At 54.4% G+C, this 20,147-nt stretch overlaps 1 protein-coding gene across 1 annotated transcript; it reads left to right on the top strand.

Moving 5' to 3' along the window:
- The first annotated feature begins 6,486 nt into the window (after positions 1–6,486).
- On the top strand, positions 6,487–6,974 carry LOC131568009 (cytochrome c oxidase subunit 2-like). The gene is given in 2 exon segments (XM_058819848.1): positions 6,487–6,622; positions 6,625–6,974. Coding segments are annotated over 2 exon segments (486 nt in total).
- The last annotated feature ends 13,173 nt before the right edge of the window (positions 6,975–20,147 follow it).

Here is a 20,147-nt window from a genome sequence, read left to right as displayed (position 1 = left end):
GGTGCCTCTGTGATGGGAAAGCAGCAGAAATTTAGCTCTGGCCTATAAATGACCCACTGTGGGTCAGACAGCACAGGGGGTACCGAGAGCTTGGGTCACACTGTCCATGGGGCCTGAGGGCTGGTCCATGCCAGGAGGGTTGTAAATGCACAGCCTTTCCTGGCCAGGAGCTCTCTCCAGCCCAGAATGGCCATTTCACTGTGGGAGGGAAGGAGCCACTGCCAGCACCCAGAGCTGTCCCTGCTGCGCTCAGGATGAGAGGTAGCACCACAGCTGGGAAGTTTGGGCACCTGGAGATGAACCCAAGCTTGCTGAGGTGACAGTGACAACACCACGGTGTCAAGATGGGCCCCCAGCCCTGGGGTGGAAGTGCCAGGGGTCCCCCAGCAGCTCCTGCAGGAGCAGGGCTTTTTCCTGGGATACCTGGGCGGGAGCAGGGCACCGATGGGAAGTGGCACAGCCTGGCACAGCCCCCAGCCCCAGACACCCACACAGGCTTCAGATGCCCCCTCCCTGCTGCCCCGTCCCAGCAGCACAAAGCACCAACCTGCCCTCCTGGGCGCTGCTCCCGCTGGGTTCTGTGAGTCACATCACTGATGTCACCTCCCCGCGTCACCGGAGCTCCGAGATGGATTTAATGAGCCTTTGTTTTCCTCAGCTAAGAAAAACCTCAAAGAGGCTCAGTCTCCAGCATCCTGAGGAGCCAGCAGGCCGCTCTGTCACTGTCTCTGTCCCCACAGGAGGACAGAGAACTGCCAAAGGGGCCAGTGGGCTGGCTGAGAGCTCCAGAGACCCAGGGACAACACCCAGGTCACTCCAGAGCACCTCTGTCCTCACCAGAACCTGCCACGTGCCACCCTCCACACAGGACAGGGCAGGTGAGCCCTGCTGTGCCCTGCACTGCTCTGGTGCCATGAGGGAATGAGGGACAGGGGGCAAAGGGGCAGTGCCACCGTGCCTGAGGACATGGGACAGCATCTGCAAAGGCCTCTGCCCGAGGAGCTGAAGAGTGTGACATTCCTGGCTGGAATTGTCACCCATGTGAGCTGACACACTGTCACCATGCTCTGCCCTGCAGCCCTGGCACCACCAAACCCAAGGGACAGAGCCACCCTGGCCACTCCCTGGGGCTGCCCAGCAGCTTTTGGCCACACCTGGGGACAGAATCCTGATTTACACCAATATACACAAGGAATTTTAAGCTTGTACTGCTTTAAATCCAGAGGAATAAATCACTGAAAAGCAGAAGGGAAAAAAATTCATGACAAAAATCGAGGGAAATGAAGATCACTCTTCTCTCTCCTATGAAGGTCACTAAAAAGGGAAACATCACATGAGGCCCCTGGGAGCCCAGCAGTGTAAATAGTCAGTGGACAGAGGGCATCTTCTATTAAAGAAAGTGTCTCGCTAAAATACGTAGGCATCACATCAATTATTGGATAATGAAATTCCAGTTAATTTGCTGCCTGGTCAGCCACAACCCTCCTGCCATGCTCCTGAGCAGAGCCAATAATCTTAAGAAAGAATTACATTGGTGTGGAGGCAGCTGGTCAGTGGAATTTGGGAAAGAGCAGCTTCTTCAGGATGGGGGGCACTGCAGCCCCATTGCCCCACAGCCCGTTCCCCCTTGTCCTGTCCCTCCAGGCCCTTTTCCAAAATCCCTCTCCACTTCTTGGAGCACTTTAGACACTGGAAGGGGTCTACAGTCTGCCTGGATCCTTCTCTTCTCCAGGTGAGCGTTTCCATCAGCTCCAGCTCCAGGCTGTTCCCACCTCACCTCAGCAGTGTCCTGCAGGGAGCAGCCAGCAGCAGATGCCCTGGCAGGGCACACGGAGGGGATGACCACACACAGGCACTTCCCAGGAAATCTCTTCCAGCCCTTTCCCATTTTCAGCTTTGCAGTGACCAGCCCTGGCTGGATCCTTTGCCCAGTTGCTCCCAGACTTCTCCTCTCCCCTCTGCACTCAGCTCTGCCCTCTCTGCTGGGGCTGCAGATGGGACAGGATTGTCTCTGTTCACTGGGACCTCAGGGGCTTCCAGAAAGGCCAGGAGACAGCCACCCCTTTGCTGCACAGGTGCCTTGATGCCAGGGAGGGAATGAGACCCAGGAAGGGGAAGGTTGGGGACTTTTCCTTCAAAAGAAGAACTGCAGTGTTTGAAAGCAACAACAAAGTGCAGGATGAGGTCTTGGACCCATGGCCTGGAGTGGGTATCCAGTACAAATCCCATTCTAACCCCATTTCCAGTACAAATCCCATTCCAACTCCTTTCCCATTACCCTTTTCCTTTCTCCCTCTGCTGCTGTGAACCATTGGCACTTCATAGTACCAAATATTCTGCATGCTCCATGCAATTTAAAAGCCATTATGTCAGCTGCTTTCTCCCCCCAGCTCTTGAGGCCCCCAGTTGCTGTGTCAGAATGTAATTAGCTTTTGATGGGATGTTAAGATTTCTTGAGCTCCTGTGGAGAGGCAGCGTGGGGAGAGGCAAGGCAGTGGATTGTGATTGTCACTCCCCGTGGGAAGCACTCGAAGACCCTGGAAGACTCATTTACAAAAATGTAAAATAAATAAATAAATAAATAAATGGATCCAAAAGCAGCAGACTCAGTAGGCATTGGTTTAATCAACTGAAATCACTACGATTTTTTTACCTCTCTGCTCTTTCCTGCTTGGAGGTAAATGGGAATTAACTCCCTCGTGACCGATGGAAAGTGCAGTGGGGAGGCCCAGCCAGGGCTTTATTCCACACCCAGCTCCTGGAAAGCTGGGAAAGCCCTTCCTGAGCTGGGAAAGCCCTTCCTGAGCTGTTCATCCTGCCTGTGGTAAGGAGGTGCTGCAAGCTTTGCTGCTTCCTCCAGCTGTTCCTTTGCTCCTCCATCCCCACTGGGACCAACCCCTCCATCCACACTGGGACCAGCCCCTCCATCCCCACTGGGACCAACCCCTCCATCCACACTGGGACCAACCCCTGCATCCACACTGGGACCAACCCCTCCATCCACACTGGGACCAGCCCCTGCATCCACACTGGGACCAGCCCCTGCATCCACACTGAGACCAACCCCTCCATCCACACTGGGACCAGCTCCTGCATCCACACTGGGACCAATCCCTCCATCCAGCCCAGGAGCAGCAGGAGACACTTCCCTAAGCACAAACCTGCCCCAAAGTCCCTGCAGACGCAGTGCCCTGATGTCAATACAGCCCTGGCTGTGCATGGTGCTGTGAAACACAGATGGATCCAATGCAATCCTGAGCCATTCCCATTGAATGCCAGTTCAACTGGATAATGGGCCCTATTGATTGCTGCAAGGGCCAGACCAATCTCACTTGTCCTTTCAATTATTATTGTGGCATTCTCTACATTATTTCTGCTCAGTAAAATTAATTCCTCTTTGCCCACCCCTGTTCCTGTGGATGGGAGTGTGTGCCAGTCTCATTCCTGCGGGGGTGGAAGTTAAGGAGACCTCTGCAAGGACTGGACTTAATTCACTTCTAAACTGTTGTCAGACAATTTGATAATTTTTTGTTTCTCTCTAATACTGTCACTGGCATTAGTGGATAGAAAACAATAGCTGCATCTGGTCACTTAAGGAGTCAGCCTCCCCTTCCACAGTTCTGCTGACATTTCTGTCTCCAGCCTGGACAGTAATGCGTTCCATTTTAATTTTAGCAAATGCTTTCTTTATGATCAGAGACATTTTTCATTTGTATGTGTTTGCATCTCTCTTAAAATTCAATACTTCATTTGGGGCTGCCAGGTTATTGCTGCTCCTCAAAATAAAACATTTGTGGCACAGGAATATTTCATATTATTTTCTCTGGTTTCCTCCACTCAAGAGCAGCAATTGCCTTTCCAGCTGCTCTGGGAGGAGCAGAGAGGAGTCAGACCCAGTCCCTGCCCTCTGCACAGAGGATCTGGAGGGAAATGGGGCTGCCCTGTACAGAATCACCCAAAACAATCAAAAGGAGAGGCTGAAGGAGATGTTTGTCCTCCTTTGGCCATCACACCGAAGCTCCTGGGAAAGACTTCCCAGCCAATAGCATTTTACATATAATCATATTTCCATGGGGTGCAGCAGGAGATTCCTCAGGTGGTCTGAATCCCTCCTGTGCTGCCTTCAGCCAACAAAACCAAGGGAAAGGCTCTGCAGAGGGGCTGCGAGGGTTTGTTTGCCCGCGCCTGCCTGTGCATGTCCACCTCGGATAATCCCAAAGCATTTGGGGAGGGAGCAGCCCCTGAGCCGCCCCTGAGCTCGCAGGGAGGGGAAGGAGCAGGAGGGAATGATTCCTGCGGGATGGAGGTGGCCAGCGCGGGATAGTTCTGGGAGGAGGAACTCATCTCTGATCTCCCCTAACAACGGCACAAAGGGTGCAGCCCTGCCGGCCAAGCCCAGCCCGGCCCAGCCCAGCCCAGCCCTGCTAAACCCAGCCCAGCCCTGCCCAGCCCAGCCCTGCTAAACCCAGCCCAGCCCAGCCCAGCCCAGCCCTGCTAAACCCAGCCCAGCCCAGCCCAGCCCAGCCCTGCTAAACCCAGCCCAGCCCAGCCCAGCCCAGCCCAGCCCAGCCCAGCCCAGCCCTGCCCAGCCCAGCCCAGCCCAGTCCTGCTAAACCCAGCCCAGCCCAGCCCTGCTAAACCCAGCCCAGCCCAGCCCTGTCAAGACCAGCCCAGCCCAGCCCAGCCCAGCCTAGCCCTGCTAAACCCAGCCCAGCTAAACCCAGCCCTGCTAAACCCAGCCCAGCCCAGCCCAGGCCAGCCCTGCTAAACCCAGCCCTGCTAAACCCAGCCCTGCTAAACCCAGCCCTGCTAAACCCAGCTCTGCCCAGCCCAGCCCAGCCCAGCCCAGCCCAGCCCAGCCCAGCTAAACCCAGCCCAGCCCAGCCCTGCTAAACCCAGCCCAGCCCAGCCCAGCCCAGCGCCCCTCAGGGGCCCTGCAGGAGCTGTGTTTGCACAGCCCGAGGAGAGGAGAGATCGTATTTTATATCAGCAATAAATGTCAGCAGCTAAAATCAGCCTTCAATTCCTAACTGTCGATTTTCCATAACAATAAAGGCTGGATACCGAGCTGGGCAACCCACAGGTGAGCTGGCAGAGCCAGGCAGCTGGGATTCCTTTAAACACTGTGATACCTGGGGCTATGAGAAATCTTGCCTCCTTATCACAGAGCAACCCCTCGTTAACAGTGGATTTCCCACCTCTGAGCGTGCCCTGGCATCTCAGGATACACAGGGTCAGACATCTCCCAGTACAAGAGCCCTCAAACCCAGGCACTCTTGCATCTACAGCATTTCCCCCTTTATTTTCTTTCCCAGTGTTTCTGCCCAGCCCAGCTGTAAATGACTGAAGTAATAAAGCTCCCACCATTTCCCCTGGAAGATTATTCCATGGTCAAACAGATTTTGCCATTAGAATTTTTTTCCTTCCTGAGGCAGTTTAATTTCACCCCATTATATCAATGTATGGAGAGAAAAGAGAAAAACCACAGGGGTGACAGAGAGGGCAGAAGGGTCTAGAAGGGGTCTGAGCAGGATGGAGCTCAGGAGAGACAGTACCATGAGAGCTGTCCCAGCCGGCTGCAGAACGTTGGATAATGCATCTCCATCTCCATCTCCTCCCCAGCCTCTGGAGGCTGTGCCTGCCCTGGAGAGATGCTCCCAGTGACCACGGGCTGCCAGCACAGACACAGAGCCACCGAATTCCGCCTGAAAACTGAACCCAGGGAAGGAAAGTTCAGGGTGTCGCAGCGCTGGCAGGATGTGTTCCTCCTTCCCTAATCAGGATGTGTTATTGGGGAGCGCTTAAAGCCAAGTCGGGGGTAATTACAGGTAATTAAGCGCTCTCAGTGGGGAGTGAGGCGCTCGGGGATGCAGAGGAGCTGCCCTGCGGCTCTCGGGGAAGGGGATGAGGCTGTGCCGGGCTCGGGGCTCCCCAGAGCACGCAGGAACAGCCCTGGAGGCCCGGCAGGCTCAGGCCTTTGGTGCATCCTTCCCGCTGCCAAAGGGGTTTCTGCAGGAGCTGGGGGAGAGCTGAGCCCAGGGAGCAGCTCCCAGCCCGACTGTCCCGAATGTGACGGGATGGGCCCTGTGACAGCTGAGGGGGCACAGGACCCGGGACGGGAATGAAGCAGCTGCTGGGACTGGGAAAACCCTGGCTGCAAATGGGAGTTCAGCCCGAGCAGCAAAAGCTGTGCCCAAAAGCCAGCAGTCACTCTCCACAGCATTCATCTTCCCTGCATTACTGGGAAAAGCAAGTAACTCCCGATTTACTCCGAGTTCCTGCTCACACGTGTGAGGAGTTCCATAAATGCCCGTTTTACACGAGTCCCCACACAGCCCATGAGCAGCAATAGGTGGAGCTCCAAGCGCTGCCAGCGCCCCGGGAGCAGAGCAGAGCCAGGCCAGAGTGTCCCACCCTGTCCCTGCGTGGGACAGGGCCAGCCTGGGCTAAATTGCAGGTGAAAACCCAGCACATCTCTACCTAAACATGGCCAGCCACTCACAACTAAACTTCCAAGATGCTTCCTTGCCTATCATAGAAGAACTGATAGGATTCCATGACCACACCCTAATGGTTGCACTGGCAATCTGCAGCCGAGTCCTCTACCTATTAATCCAGATACTTACGAAAAACTGTCATCAAGTACAGCTGATGCACAAGAAATCGACCTCGTCTCAACGATCCTCCCAGCCATAGTGCTGGTCATGCTCGCCCTACTGTCCTTACAAATCCTCTACATGACAGACAACATCAACGAACCTGATCTGACCCTAAAAGCCATCGGTCACCAATGGTACTGAACCTATCAATACACTCATCTCAAAGACCTGACATTGGACTCCTACATAATCCCCACTACAGATTTACCCTTAGGACACTTCCACCTGCTAGAAGTCGACCACCGTGGTTTCATCCCTATAAGCTCCACTGTCCGAGTCATCGTCACTGCTGACAACAACACACTTCACTCATGAGCTGTCCCCACTCATGAGCATCCCCTGAGCTGCCACAGACACAGCCAGGCTGCCAAAAGAGTCTGCATGGGGAAGATGAAACAGGAAAGCCTTATAAATATGATTGCCTGGCAAAAGATTTTGAGAGTATGGAAACTATAAGTGAGATTGAAATGAAAGCAAACTTTGAGATCCCTCAATTACTGAACAACTGGAAAACAATGGCATGGCCAGCTGAAGGTGATCCCCTTTGGATCAAACAATCCCCTCTGCTTGCAGACAGGCCCAAGGCTCAGAGCAGACCCTGCCAGCTTGGCAGAAGGGGCCCAAAGAGGAGTTTTTAGGGTTTAAAATGTAACCCAGTGTGGTAATGTAATGATTCTTATGGGCTGTATGTAAATGCTGTAGGATTTGTATCTTGGACTAGATTGGTTAGTGATAATGAGAATATTCAACACAGAAGATTTATGGTATTGTAACGGGAACCTCACACTCTTACTCTCTTATCCTCCTTTTACTCTCTCGCTCTCTCATCCTCTCTCCCCCTCTCTTCTTTTGGGCCAGCTCTGAGCTGTGGCTGGCAGCTCCCAGCAGGGCCCTGCACCCAGGCCCTTTGCAATAAACCACAAGTTCCCAGCCCTGGCTGCAGAGATCTCTGGTCTGTGTCCATCCTGACTGTCCTACCCCCGGCACTCCTAAAAGTCTGCCTGGGGAAGACCTTTGCTTTGGGAAGAACTTGTGCATTAATGAACCTGGGAGGGATTTAAAAGCCATGTGGATGTGGCACTTGAGGCCAGGTCAGTGATGGGTTTGGAAGTGTTGGACTCGATCTCAGAGGGATTTTCCAACCTAAAAGATTCTATGAGGTTGTGGCTCTTACTGCAGGTTCTGTGTCTGGCTGTGGCCTTGCTGTCAAACCTGGACTCCACACCTTGCCCAGTTACTCCAGCAGAGCCAGATTGCAGCTCTCTAATTCCAGTTTAACTCGCACTAGAGGTGCACAACCTGCACCAAGCTCCTTGGGGGATTGCTCTGCCTGTATGGATGTAAAGGGGGTGCTTCAGCCAGCCAGACCCCCACTCACTGTCAGGACTTGGTTCCTGCAGCAGGTCCCCGTGGCTGAGTGCTCCCTTTGCACCCCTCAGAGGAGTTCTGCAGAGCTCATCATCTCAGGAGACAAGAAAAGCCCCACAGCAGAGCGCTGTGCCTGCAGGAGCACCAGGCAGGGTGGAAATGCAGCATCCCTGGGCTCACACCTTGTTTCTGGAGTTTGCCATGCCCATGGGAACAGAGCCAGCCCTGCTGCTGATGCCAGGGTGCCAAAGGGAGGCAGTGGTGGCAGTCCCAGGGATGCAGGGCTGGGTGGGAGCAGAGTGTCCCCAGCCTGTCCCCGTGTGCCCACAGGGCTCTGGCAGGGGCTACAGGGGCTGCTTGGATGGAGCCTCTCCAAACCCCATGTGCCACTGTGGGCTGGGCTGTCTCCAGCTTGGAGAACCTGGGTGTCCCAGAGAGAGCCCAAAGTGGGGAGGCCATGCCATCTCCAGGCTTTGGACATGAGGAATGTTGGCTTCAATACCGACATTTTGCCTGAAGATCCCAAAGCATCTTGTGAGGCCCTCACCTGCTCCATCACAGCAGCAGCACATCCACCAAAGGCACTCAGACACCACTTTTGGGCTATTCCTGCCTGATTTCTTTATCAGGCCCTTCCCTCTAGGTCTGCTGCCACTTCTGTGGATACAGAGCTGTGCATCAAAAAAGGGTTAAAACCCCAAGGGAGCTGCTGATTACATTTTATGTAGTTCAGAAAGGCCAGTGAGGCCCCGGAACCAAACATTTTTCCTTTTAATGACACCCTCATGGATTAAGAGGGACCTGTCTCCCCACAAACATTAAAGCAATGGATGGATTACCCTGGCGACCCCACCTGTGCGCTGCTGGGACACCAGAGAACAGCTTGCAAAAGGGCCACAACAGCTTTGGGACAGGTGTGGCACAGGCAGGGCAGTGCCACTTCCCTCCACTGTCCCCAAACAGCCACCCTGGCAGTGGAGCTGGGCCAGGGAAAAAGAAAATGGAAAGTGTTTTTGGGGTGAGGGGAGGTGTTATTGCAGATGTTTGGGTTATTGCAGGGGTTTGCCTAAAAGGAGGAAGAGGGAAGGGGAGAGGAAATATCTACCAAGCTTTAGAAGAGGCAGATGGTGGCAGCGGAAGGGAAAGTGCCTGTGGGATGAGTCCTGTGTGTCACAGACATCTTTTGTGAAAAATCCTTTCTTTAGGATTTTTCCCCCTTCTGAGAAGCTGTGGCCTCAGCAGCAAAATGTAAACAATGGTTATCTGCTGCTGTGGAATGCAACAGGTGGATCCGTGATTGGTCTCCTGTGGATGTTTGGATTTACTGACCACTCATGGCAGAGCTGGGTCTCACTCTCTGCCGGGACACAGATCTTTGTTATTCATTCTTTTCTATTCTTAGCCTAGCTAGTCTTCTGAGAACTTATCCTTCTATTTCTTTTTAGTATAGTTATAATGTAATATATACATCATGAAATAATAAATCAAGCCTTCTGAACATGAAGTCAACATTCTCATCTCTCTCTCACCCTGAAGATCCTTGTGACCATTGTCACATCTCGTGTGAGTGGGATTAGTCCCAAACTTGCAGAGATCTCTGAGTGCTCCTGTCCTGGGCCATCAAAGCCTCGGGGTGCTCTGGGCAAGGCAGGGTCTCTGGCTGCCTGGGGATGGTCCCAGGGCTTTGGCAGCATCGTCCATCAGCACCCCCAGTGCTTTGCCCCGGCAGGCACCCAGCCAGGGCCCCTGTGTCACCATCCCGGGGGCCCAGCTGCCACCTGAGCTGTCCCCAGGCTGTGAGCCACCTCCAGCCAGGGCTGGCAGGGGACACAGGGACCCCTCAGGCACTGGCAGGGGATGCTGGCCCTGCTGGGCCTCGCCTGTGACTGGCAGGATGGAAATCTGCCTAATTAGCACCAGTAAAAGCAGCAGCAGCAGCAGGGGCCCGGGCAGCCCCTGCCAAGCAAACATGTTCAAATCAAACTGCAGCTCCTTTGCTCCAAAGTTTACAAGATGTTTCTTTCAAACCCTCATTAAGCCCTTCTGTCATCCCCCCTGTGCCTTGGTTCTGATGCCAGCACACAGAGCCCTGCTCCAACGCTGTTCTAACCCTGCCCCAGCCCTATTCTAACCCTGCCCCAATCCTGCTCTAATCCTGCCCCAGCCCTGTTCTAACCCTGCCCCAGCCCTGCTCCAACCCTGCCCCAGCCCTGTTCTAACCCTGCCCCAATCCTGCCCCAGCCCTATTCTAACCCTGCCCCAGCCCTGCTCCAACCCTGCTCCAACCCTGCCCCAGCCCTGCTGGGCATTGATGGCACAAGAGGCATGGAAGGGCCAAGGAAGTCTGAGGGATTGGATTTTCCACTGTCCAGGCCATCCTCCTGGCACAGCCACCTCTGCAAAAGCCCCAGGACAGTTTGGAAGTGGAACTGGAGACATTTCCTGGCCAGAGCAGCCCCAAGTGCAGCAGGACAGAGGCTGACCATCAGCCGGGGGGAGCTGATGCTGCCCACCCCGGGCAGGGCACGCAGGTCCATCCCTGCCAAGCTGCTCCTTGGCATCAGCAGAACGCTCCCACATGGGAACAGCCCAAGCCTTGAGCACAATTTTTGGAAAAAATTTAATTCCTTGGACTCTCATTAAGTGCTGGGCACCAAGTCCTGGCTCTGGGTGAGCACCTGGGCTGTTTCCCTGCTGCTGGCACAGCCCCACACTGTCCCCTCCCCAGGTGACACAGCCCTGAGGACAGAGCCAAAGCACAGCCCCACGCTCCAGGCAAATTTTGCTCCTGAGCTGACACCTGCCCTTTATCCTGAGGGTCTGGGAACACCTAACCAGGGTTTGGGGCCCCCAGGTTTTGTGCCAGGGGGTGGCATCCCTTGGCACATCCAGGGATGCTGGGAGCAGTGAGCAGGGTCATGCCCCAGGGGAGCCCAGCCAGCTCCAGGCACTGGAAAAGCTGAACCCTCTGCCAGGGTTCACTCAGAACTTTGGGCAGTCAGTCCTTTTCCTTCTGCTGAGCTCAGGACTGAATGCAGTGCAGCTCACAGGCAGCAAAGTGCCCCACAGAGAGCCTGAGAGGTGAGGATGGAAACGTCAGGAGGGGAAATTAAATGGAGAAACTCAGCTCAGCCCCATGCAGAGCGTCCCTGCTGCTGCCCTGAGCAGAGCCCTTGGAGCCCCCTGAGCCCTGCCTGGCCTGGGCTGGGGCACAGCTGCATTCCCTGCCCTGCAGGGTGGCCCTGAGCAGCACCCCTGCCTGCCCTGGCACAGGCTCTGCCGTGGCATCACCTGCAAGGAGCAGGGGGTAAAGGAGAAGAGAAAGGGCTGCAGGTCAGTGCTGGCTGATTGTGACATCCCAGTGACACTGCCAGCTCCTGGCCAGGGCCCCTGAGCTCAGCCAGAGCCAGAACCAGAACCAGAACCAGAGCCAGAGGCACAGCCAGAGGCACAGCCAGAGGCACAGCCAGAGGCAGAGGCACAGCCAGAGGCAGAGGCACAGCCAGAGGCAGAGGCACAGCCAGAGCCAGAGGCACAGCCAGAGCCAGAGGCACAGCCAGAGCCAGAGCCAGAGGCACAGCCAGAGCCAGAGGCAGAGGCACAGCCAGAGGCACAGCCAGAGGCACAGCCACAGCCAGAGGCACAGCCACAGCCAGAGGCACAGCCAGAGGCACAGCCACAGCCAGAGGCACAGCCAGAGGCACAGCCACAGCCAGAGGAACAGCCAGAGGCACAGCCACAGCCAGAGGCACAGCCAGAGGCAGAGCAGGAGCAGCAGAGCCTGGCAGAGGCTGCTCCCCTGGGTGCAAACAGCAGGAGATGAGGCACAGCCAGCACGGCTTGTCCCACCCAGAGGGAAGAGCACAGAAGGATTTTGGCTGGAAAAGTCTTTAAAGTTATCAAGTCCAACCATGGAGGCAGCAGTGCCATCCAAGCCTCCCCTCCTCCCAGGTTTCTGCAGCCCCAGCCGTTTCAGGGCCCCCTGGGCTGGGGGCTGCAGCAGCCCTGGCACTGGGTGGGACATGCTGGGCTCAGGAGGGATCTGTGCACAGGCACTGGGGTCAACCCACAGAGCTCCCCTGGCAATGCTCTCCAAGCTCTGCTAAACCTGTTTGGGTTTGGGAGGTGGGGGAAGGACCAGGAAACATCAGGTTTCAACACTCACAGGGTTCTGTTATTCCCCTTTTGATGCTACTTTTTATTTTGATAAAAAAATGCTTTGAGGTCTAACACAAATCTCCCTCTTGCCCACAGAGCCAATGTCAACACAGAGCTCTGTGAGCTCCTCAGGGGGAAACATTTAGAATTACAGAATGAAAACATAAAAATTAAAAGCACCGGCCTGATCTTTTCTGAGCTTTGCTCCTTCCTTCGCAGGCACATTCAGAATTTTTTCTCTTTTCCCTATGAAACTTGACATTTTGGGGTCCCAGAGCACCCACAGCTGAAGCAAACCCCAGCTCCCAGCGGGCAGTGTCCAAGCCCCTCTGCTCCCACCCTGGGTATCATCCCAGGGGAAAGACCCTGGCTCACTTTTCCTTGCAAAATCTCTCCTTTTGGAGCCAAGTCAAACACCTTCCCCTCTTGGCATGGGGCACACAGCCCAGCCAGGCTATCAGCAGTATTTAGTTAATGCTGGAGAAACCTTGGATCAAAAGGAAAACAACATTTTCCCACAGAAAATGCAATCTCCAACCCCTTCCTGTGCTCAATTAAAGCAACGCCACTAATTAGGCTTCCATCTACCCGTCCCACACGCTCTCCCGGGCCAGCAGTTTCCTGCCCACCCTTGTGCAGCCTCAGGCCAGCCTTTCTCCAAGTGAAAAAACCTGTGAAAGGCATGAAATTGGGCAAGGACAGGTTTGCAAACAACCGCAGCTTCTGGAGCTTGGCAAGATTTGATTTCAGCAGAGAAACTCAAACCAAGAGGGACCTTTGCCAAATGGTCTGGCACCAGGGCAGCCAATGCAGGAAATTCAAGGTATTTGTGTCCCAGCCTTGCATTTTCTCTTGCTGTGGGAGCAGGGAAGGGGGAATTCTGTCCTTCACCCTGCGTTTTTGTGACTCTGAGTGGCTCCAGCCAGCGCCACTAAAGCATCTGCCTGTGTGGATGCGTTTGAGGCGCACTGGGGGTATGAACCTGTTTATTTGTGTGTGTTTGTGTCCCTGCACTCGGGCTGTTTGCTGGAACAGGCTGCACTTCCCCCTGCATATGTCTCTGTGGCTACGTGCCTGGCTGCGTGGGAGAGCTTCCCGTGGCTCCTGGTGCCATTCCCAGGCAGCCCAGACAGCAAAAGGCACACGCTGCACTGGGGAATTATTAGTGAGGGAAGCAGTGGGGAAGGGCTGAGAAAGGGTTAATCTGCAGAAATAATCCAGATGGGCAAAGAAGTGCCACAGAGGGTGTTTGTGGTGGCTCCTCCCAGAGAGGTGGAAGAGAGGGGACAGGAGCTTTGGGAAGGGTGAAAGGGAGAGCCACAGGGTGGGAGTCAGGGGGCAGGTGCACCCCAGGCTTCCAGCCTGCACAGTTTCTTCCCTGGAGTTTTAAAGGGATTCTTCCCACTGAGCCTTTTCTGGCATCAAGGCAAGAGGCATCGAGAGCAGCAAACCGTCCCAGCAGCACCTGCATGGCCCCAGGAATTCCAGCCCCTTAACACTGGTATCTCACAAGGCTTTTCCCAATGGAAAGGTCCTCCAGTTCCTCCCAGAGCAACTCCACACAGCAGCCTCTGAGATGAACAACTGGGATCTTCAGCTCTGCAGTCCTGATCCCAGGATGACCAGCTGGGATCTCCAGCTCTGCAGTTCTGAGGGAGCCCAGGGCCTCCTGTCCATCCCCAGCCCACCCAGGCCATGGAGCAGCATCTGGAGTTCCCTCCAGGACAGGGGTCCCTGGGGGTCCATCCATTACCCTCCTATCAATGCCCTTCTCGGTTCATTTCTTTAACAAATCTTCCGTGTGCATCTTGGTGGAAACAGCCCAGAGATAATAACAGTAGATATGGGTTGACCTATGGGATTCCTGGAGTGATCAAACTGTCAGATAACAGAATAAATCTTTCTCGTGGGCTGGGATTAAATCAGAGAGTGTTGGCTGCTGCAGCTTCTTATTTATTTGTGTTCTCTTAAATTGCATTTCCCTTCCCCCCATGAAGAGCACTGGCACTGGCTGCCTGCAGCTGTAAATTACTGCAGACCTTCTGGTGAGTTGAGACACCGAGTCTCTTAACCTTGCAAACATCTCCTGCTTCCTTTAATGGCCTCTGAGAGCTCCCAGGAAAGAGAAAGCAAAATGAGGGGCATGATTTGATGGTAAGTTCATACCTTGGCCTTGCCCCGGTCTGGAGATGCCCTGCAGCCCCTCGCTGTGGAACTCCTGGATGTTTCATGGCCATGGATGCAGCAGTTCCTCTTGGCTTCCCCAGCCTCCTCCTGGCCCTGGTTCCCTGCAGCACCGTGGGGCAGGGGCAGGGGCTGTGCCTGCAAACAGCTCTGGGGAGCTGGGAATCACAACCATGGAACCACAGAGCCATTCAGGCTGGAAAAGTCCTGTAAGTAAAGGGGGAACAGGGTGCCCAGAGCAGCTGTGGGATCCATCCCACCCTGGATCGCTGGCAGTGCCCAAGGCTAGGCTGGACACTGGTATAGGTGGCCATTGAATCCTATTTGTATTGTATAGGTGGCCTTTGAGCCATAGTAAAACCCATGTATTGTATAAGTGGCCTATGAGTCTCAGTAAAATCTATGTATCGTATAATTGGGTGGCAGCTGTGGCTAATGAAGATAACTGGGATAAAAGGGGGTGGGCTGGCTGGTCAGGGAGAGCCTCTGAGGAGCCCTGGTGAAGCAGCAGGAACAGCACTGCTGTGAAGAGCTGCGTGTGAGAAACCCACTCAGAAGGTATGGGACTCTAGAAATATAACAACAACATACTGGGGCTGGGAGCAGCCTGGGACAGTGTCCCTGCCATGGCAGGGGTGGCACTGAATGGGCTTTGAGGTCCTTCCAACCCAAACCACTCCATGATTTAGGATTCTAAGATCATCAAGTCCAGCCATGAACCTGGCACTGCCAAACCCACCACTAAAGCACATCCCTGGAAGGGGCCATGGCCCTGCTCTCCTGCACAAGAACATTCCCAGGGTCCCCATTTGCTCTGGCAGGGCAGCACCTGGATCACTGGGCTCAGGCAGCATCTCTGGAGCTTGGCTGGAGATCCCATGACAGCTGTAGGGACAGGACCAGGGGCTGGCTCAGGAGGGGTGCTTGGAGAGATGCCCAGAAGGGTTTGGTCTCTAGGGGCAAGTCAGGAGAAAATTCTGACAGGGTAAAATATGTCCTCCTTTAAAAAAAGTTAAAATAAAATAAAAAAAGGAAAAAAGTACAAACCAAACCCAAACCAAAACAAGGTGTGAAATTTGCTGTGAAATGATTCTGGAAAAGTTTCTACATTTCAGTGCTTAAATCCCTGTTTCATAGGAGGCTCCTGCTGACCCCCTGGCGCTCTTCCACCTCCACAGAGTGAGCTGCAGGGGAGGTGGAAGGGAGATCCAGGGAAGTTGGGGTGTATGTACATCAGGATGTCAGTCCAGGCCTACATAGAAAAAGCTCTCACACTTTCTAATCCTTCCTAGGAGCAAAAATTTTCTGAATCCCACCCCAACAGCCTCCACTGCCAGAACCAGTGAATTCCCAGGGGTCTGCAGAGCCACCAGCACATCCTCAGGGGCAACTTCCCCATCCAAGCCCTTCCCACAGCCATCCAGCCTCCCTGCCATGACCTGGACACTCCTTGGTGTAAATCCTGAGGAAAAAATCAGGCTATGGGACCTAGCTCCCAGCCAGACATTTCTAATGAATTTGATTTTGTAAAAACAGAAATCCTGGAGATGCAGAGTCAGCCAATCCCTCTTGAAACCTCATCAAGTGTCCCACGGAGCAGGGGGAGATGAGCTGCTCCGTATTCCCTTTTTGTGCTGTTTGAAACACCATCCCTTCGGGAAGGGACATGCAGCATCATCATCCCCAGGGTGGCAGGGAGTGCTGGCAGATGCTGTGCCCAGCACAGGGGCTGCCCTCAGCCTTTCCCCAGGATGCCACATGCAGGGGAGCAGCCCAAGCACTGCAGCTCAGGTAAAGTCAGGCTGGGTTTAGGAAGGCAGAGGTGCAGCACTGAGAGATCTCCAGAACGTGCACAAGGAGCTGCTGGCAAATCCACTCTTGCCTTACCTGCAGGACCATCCTCCAGCCCACCAGTGGGTCAGAGCTGCCAAGAAACTCCAAGGGGCATTGCTCAGTCCACTGGCTCCACCAACACAGTTTCTCTGGGGTTGGAAGTCCTCCCATCGCTTTCTTCACCTCCTGGGAGCGTAAAAAAATTATAACTTGGCCATTGGCCCTGAAATGCAGAGGGTCTGGCACATGGAGACCTGGGTGCAGAGCCATTAATGTGGAAGGGCTGACTGAGCTCCCATCGTGTCCATCAGAGATCCCCTGTGGACCCCAAGGCTGCTCAGGAAGGGGGAGATAATTCCCTGCTGCTGTTAATCTGCAGAGACACCTACGACAACAGGAAAATCACAGGTTAAAGCTGCTCCACTCTTCCAGCAGGAACACCTTCCCTGTCCTGTGAACCTCGAAGACATGACACACAGAGGAAAGCTAGATGATTAATTTCTTTTTCCAAACCATGTCCAGGAAAAAAAAAATCAAAGTTTTTAGCTAGAGGAAAACTGTTTTGGCAGCCCAGCCCTCCAGGAGCTGTTCTGGAGTTCATTTTAGTTGACTGAGTGTGCTCACACATCTGTGATTAGACACTCTACAGATATTTTTGTTAACCTCCCTATTTGAAATTCTCCCCAAACTTCCAGAGCAGGATTTTCTTGTCCAAGCATTTGTGTTTTGTATCCGTGCTGAAATACTGCTTTATAAATAGCAAGAGCTTTATCTTGACTCTAACCAACAACCTCAACTTAAAGCTAAATGCATAATTTACTGCAAATTAAACTTAATGGGACTGGAATAATTATGTTGACTTTTGGAAGTACTTAAGGATAAATACATGATTAGATATTTTGCACACCGTGAGGAAATATTTATTTCAAAATACAAATTCTTCCCATTGAGTCTTTGGATGGAACATTTAGAGGTGACATGAGCAGCATAGAGATTACAGCCCAGTTAAAGCTGCTTAAACAAATTCTCCTACAGGACTTGGAGCATTGGAGAGGTGGGAATTCTCTGTGCCATGGGATCATGGCTTGTGGATGTGGGCACATCCCTGCCTGGGGCTCTGCAGCCTCTGCTCCCTGTGCCTGCTGTGGATGAGGAGCCCTGGGCTGCCCATGGGAACAGGATCATCCCGCCCAGCCAGCCCTGCCCAGGCCTGGCCCCAAAAACAAACCCAGCAAGGAGGGACAGGCCCGTGGCTGGGTTTGTCCCGTTCCAGCCCCAGGGCCAGCTGGGCTGGGTTTGTCCCATTCCAACCCCCAGGACCAGCAGTGGGCTGGGTTTGTCCCATTCCAACCCCCAGGGCCAGCTGGGCTGGTTTGTCCTGTTCCAGCCCCAGCTGCTCTGGGTTTGTCCCGTTCCAGCCCCATGGGCAGCTGGGCTGCGTTTGTCCCGTTCCAACCCCCAGGGCCAGCTGGGCTGGGTTTGTCCCGTTCCAGCCCCATGGGCAGCTGGGCTGCGTTTGTCCCATTCCAACCCCCAGGACCAGCAGTGGGCTGGGTTTGTCCCATTCCAACCCCCAGGGCCAGCTGGGCTGGTTTGTCCTGTTCCAGCCCCAGCTGCTCTGGGTTTGTCCCGTTCCAGCCCCATGGGCAGCTGGGCTGCGTTTGTCCCGTTCCAACCCCCAGGGCCAGCTGGGCTGCGTTTGTCCCATTCCAACCCCCAGGGCCAGCTGGGCTGGGTTTGTCCTGTTCCAGCCTCAGCTGCTCTGGGTTTGTCCCGTTCCAGCCCCATGGGCAGCTGGGCTGGGTTTGTCCCGTTCCAGCCCCATGGGTAGCTGGGCTGGGTTTGTCCTGTTGCAGCCCCAGCTGAGCTGGGTTTGTCCCGTTCCATCCAGGCAGGCGTGGGCAGCCCCACAGGGCTCTGCAGTTCAGGGTCAGAGGATGAGGATGAGGTGAGGATGAGCCCAGCCTGAGCCACAGCAGCTCTTGGCCTTGCAGGGACATCCCAGGTGATAAATGGGCATGTTGAATTTGGTTTCATTTTAATTAATTCATCTGCCAGGTCAGTCAGGAGGGTTAACACAGCCTCCCTCAGCCCTGCCTCTGGCCTGCCCCTTGGCTCGAGGCAGCTTCCAACATGCCACATCAAAAGGAACAAGCCCAACCTTTAGAGGGCTGAAGTGCCATGAGCTGCTTGGAGGGACAGGGATGGGGGCTCCAGGTGGGACCCCCACCCTGGGAAGGGTCTGGCTTCTCCTGCAGGAAGAGAGGAAGAGGAATGCTTGTCCACCATTCCCTGACAGCCTTGGGCCTGGCCCTCTGCACCGGGCTGGGTGAGCTCTGGGCACCCTCCTGACAGCATTCCCCGTGTCCTGCAGAGGTTTTGGGGCTCTCCAGGGGCAGGATGGCCACGGTGGGGGCAGTCAGGACAAAGCTGAGCATCCTCTGGGAACAGCAGCCCCTCGGGGCAGGTGGAGAGGGATGGCACAGCGGACCCCACCTGCCACCTCTGTGCCAACTGCTGACACCCCTGGGCTGGAGCTGAACTCCCCAACACTTCCAGCACTGTCTGTCAGCCAGGATTAGGGAAAGAGCCTGTGGATGGAATGAGAATATCCAGGTCACCTCCAACAATACCATGACATTGGCTTAGGGAAATTATTACCAGCTCTACCAGGCATGTGTGCTGCAGATAACAGCACAAAGGAGGCATTGAGCTGGCAAGCAATTGCCAAGAGTTGGGCACTGGACACGTATTTGGATGGGTTATTGACATGCAAAGTGCTCCCTTTAAGTGGCTCTGATCCATCCAGGCCTGGCAGAGCAGCAGCAGGACCTGAGTGCCTCAAGCCATGCCCATGCCAAGCTCTCCTGGCTCTGCAAAACAGGGACAGGGGTCCCACCCTATCCCATCCCATCCCGAGCTACCCCCAACAGGTCACTCACCAGGACACTGATGAATCCAGGGTGGGACAGAAGGACATCTCCACAGGACATCTCCACAGGATGAGCACCTGAACTTCTGCTCCTGTCCTGGCTCTGGGGCCCTGTTGGCTCTCTGGGCTGTCCATGCCTCTTCCAAAAGATGCAGGAACGAAGTAAGGAAGGACACTGATGCCACCCACACCCCTGAGCTCCTGGGGCCACAGAGAACCTGGAATTACCAAACTCAGTGGCCACCACCCTTGTCCCCACAGAACTGCTCCCGTTTTTACCTTCACCAGCCACAATTCTCGGATCCTGCTGGGAGCAGCTCTGTCTCTCTCTTCAGACCAGCCTGAGCCCACCCTGCCCTCCAGGACAGCCCTGGGGACACAGAGCTGAGCCCCAGGGACACCCTGCCAGGGCTGCACCCACACACCCAGAGCCCTTCCCAAGGGCAGGGCTTGCTTTTGATTTGCATGATCCCCATTTTTATTATTTATCAGTAAAGTGTAATTACTGCTTCCTTCACGAGCCTTAATTAAAGATGAAAAACAATCCTGACAAGTCAATTAGGTTTTTTTTCCTTGGTCTCCATTAAATTAAGACTCAAGTGTTACTGGAAGTGTTTCATATCACAACACATTTAACTGAAGGCTGCTTCGTAATAAATAAATCACTGAAGACAATGCAGGAACTTTTCCTGAAGGCTCTTCTTACAACAGGATTTCGTTTTCCAGCTGGGAAATGCTCTGGTGCTCTTTTTGCTCCACAGCACCTCTTCCAGCAGGAGCTGTGGGCAGCCAGGGTGGCTGTGACCTCCAGGAGGGCACCAAGCACAGCTCTGGAAGCACAAGGCAACCCCATCTCCTCTGAGCCATGGGGGCTTTGCAGGAACCTGGCCCAGCAAATCTATTCCCAAAAATGCCCTTTAAAAGATAGAGCTGAGGGAGAGGCTTTTTCTGCACCTCAGGGCTCCCCACATCACAGCTCCCAGCTCAGAGCCAGGAAAGAACTCCAGAGGCCA

Source organism: Ammospiza caudacuta, chromosome 25, assembly GCF_027887145.1.
Source record: "Ammospiza caudacuta isolate bAmmCau1 chromosome 25, bAmmCau1.pri, whole genome shotgun sequence".
Classification (NCBI taxonomy): domain Eukaryota; kingdom Metazoa; phylum Chordata; class Aves; order Passeriformes; family Passerellidae; genus Ammospiza; species Ammospiza caudacuta.
Note: the sequence above shows the minus strand (reverse complement) of the source record. Positions and strands in the feature narration are given on the sequence as shown.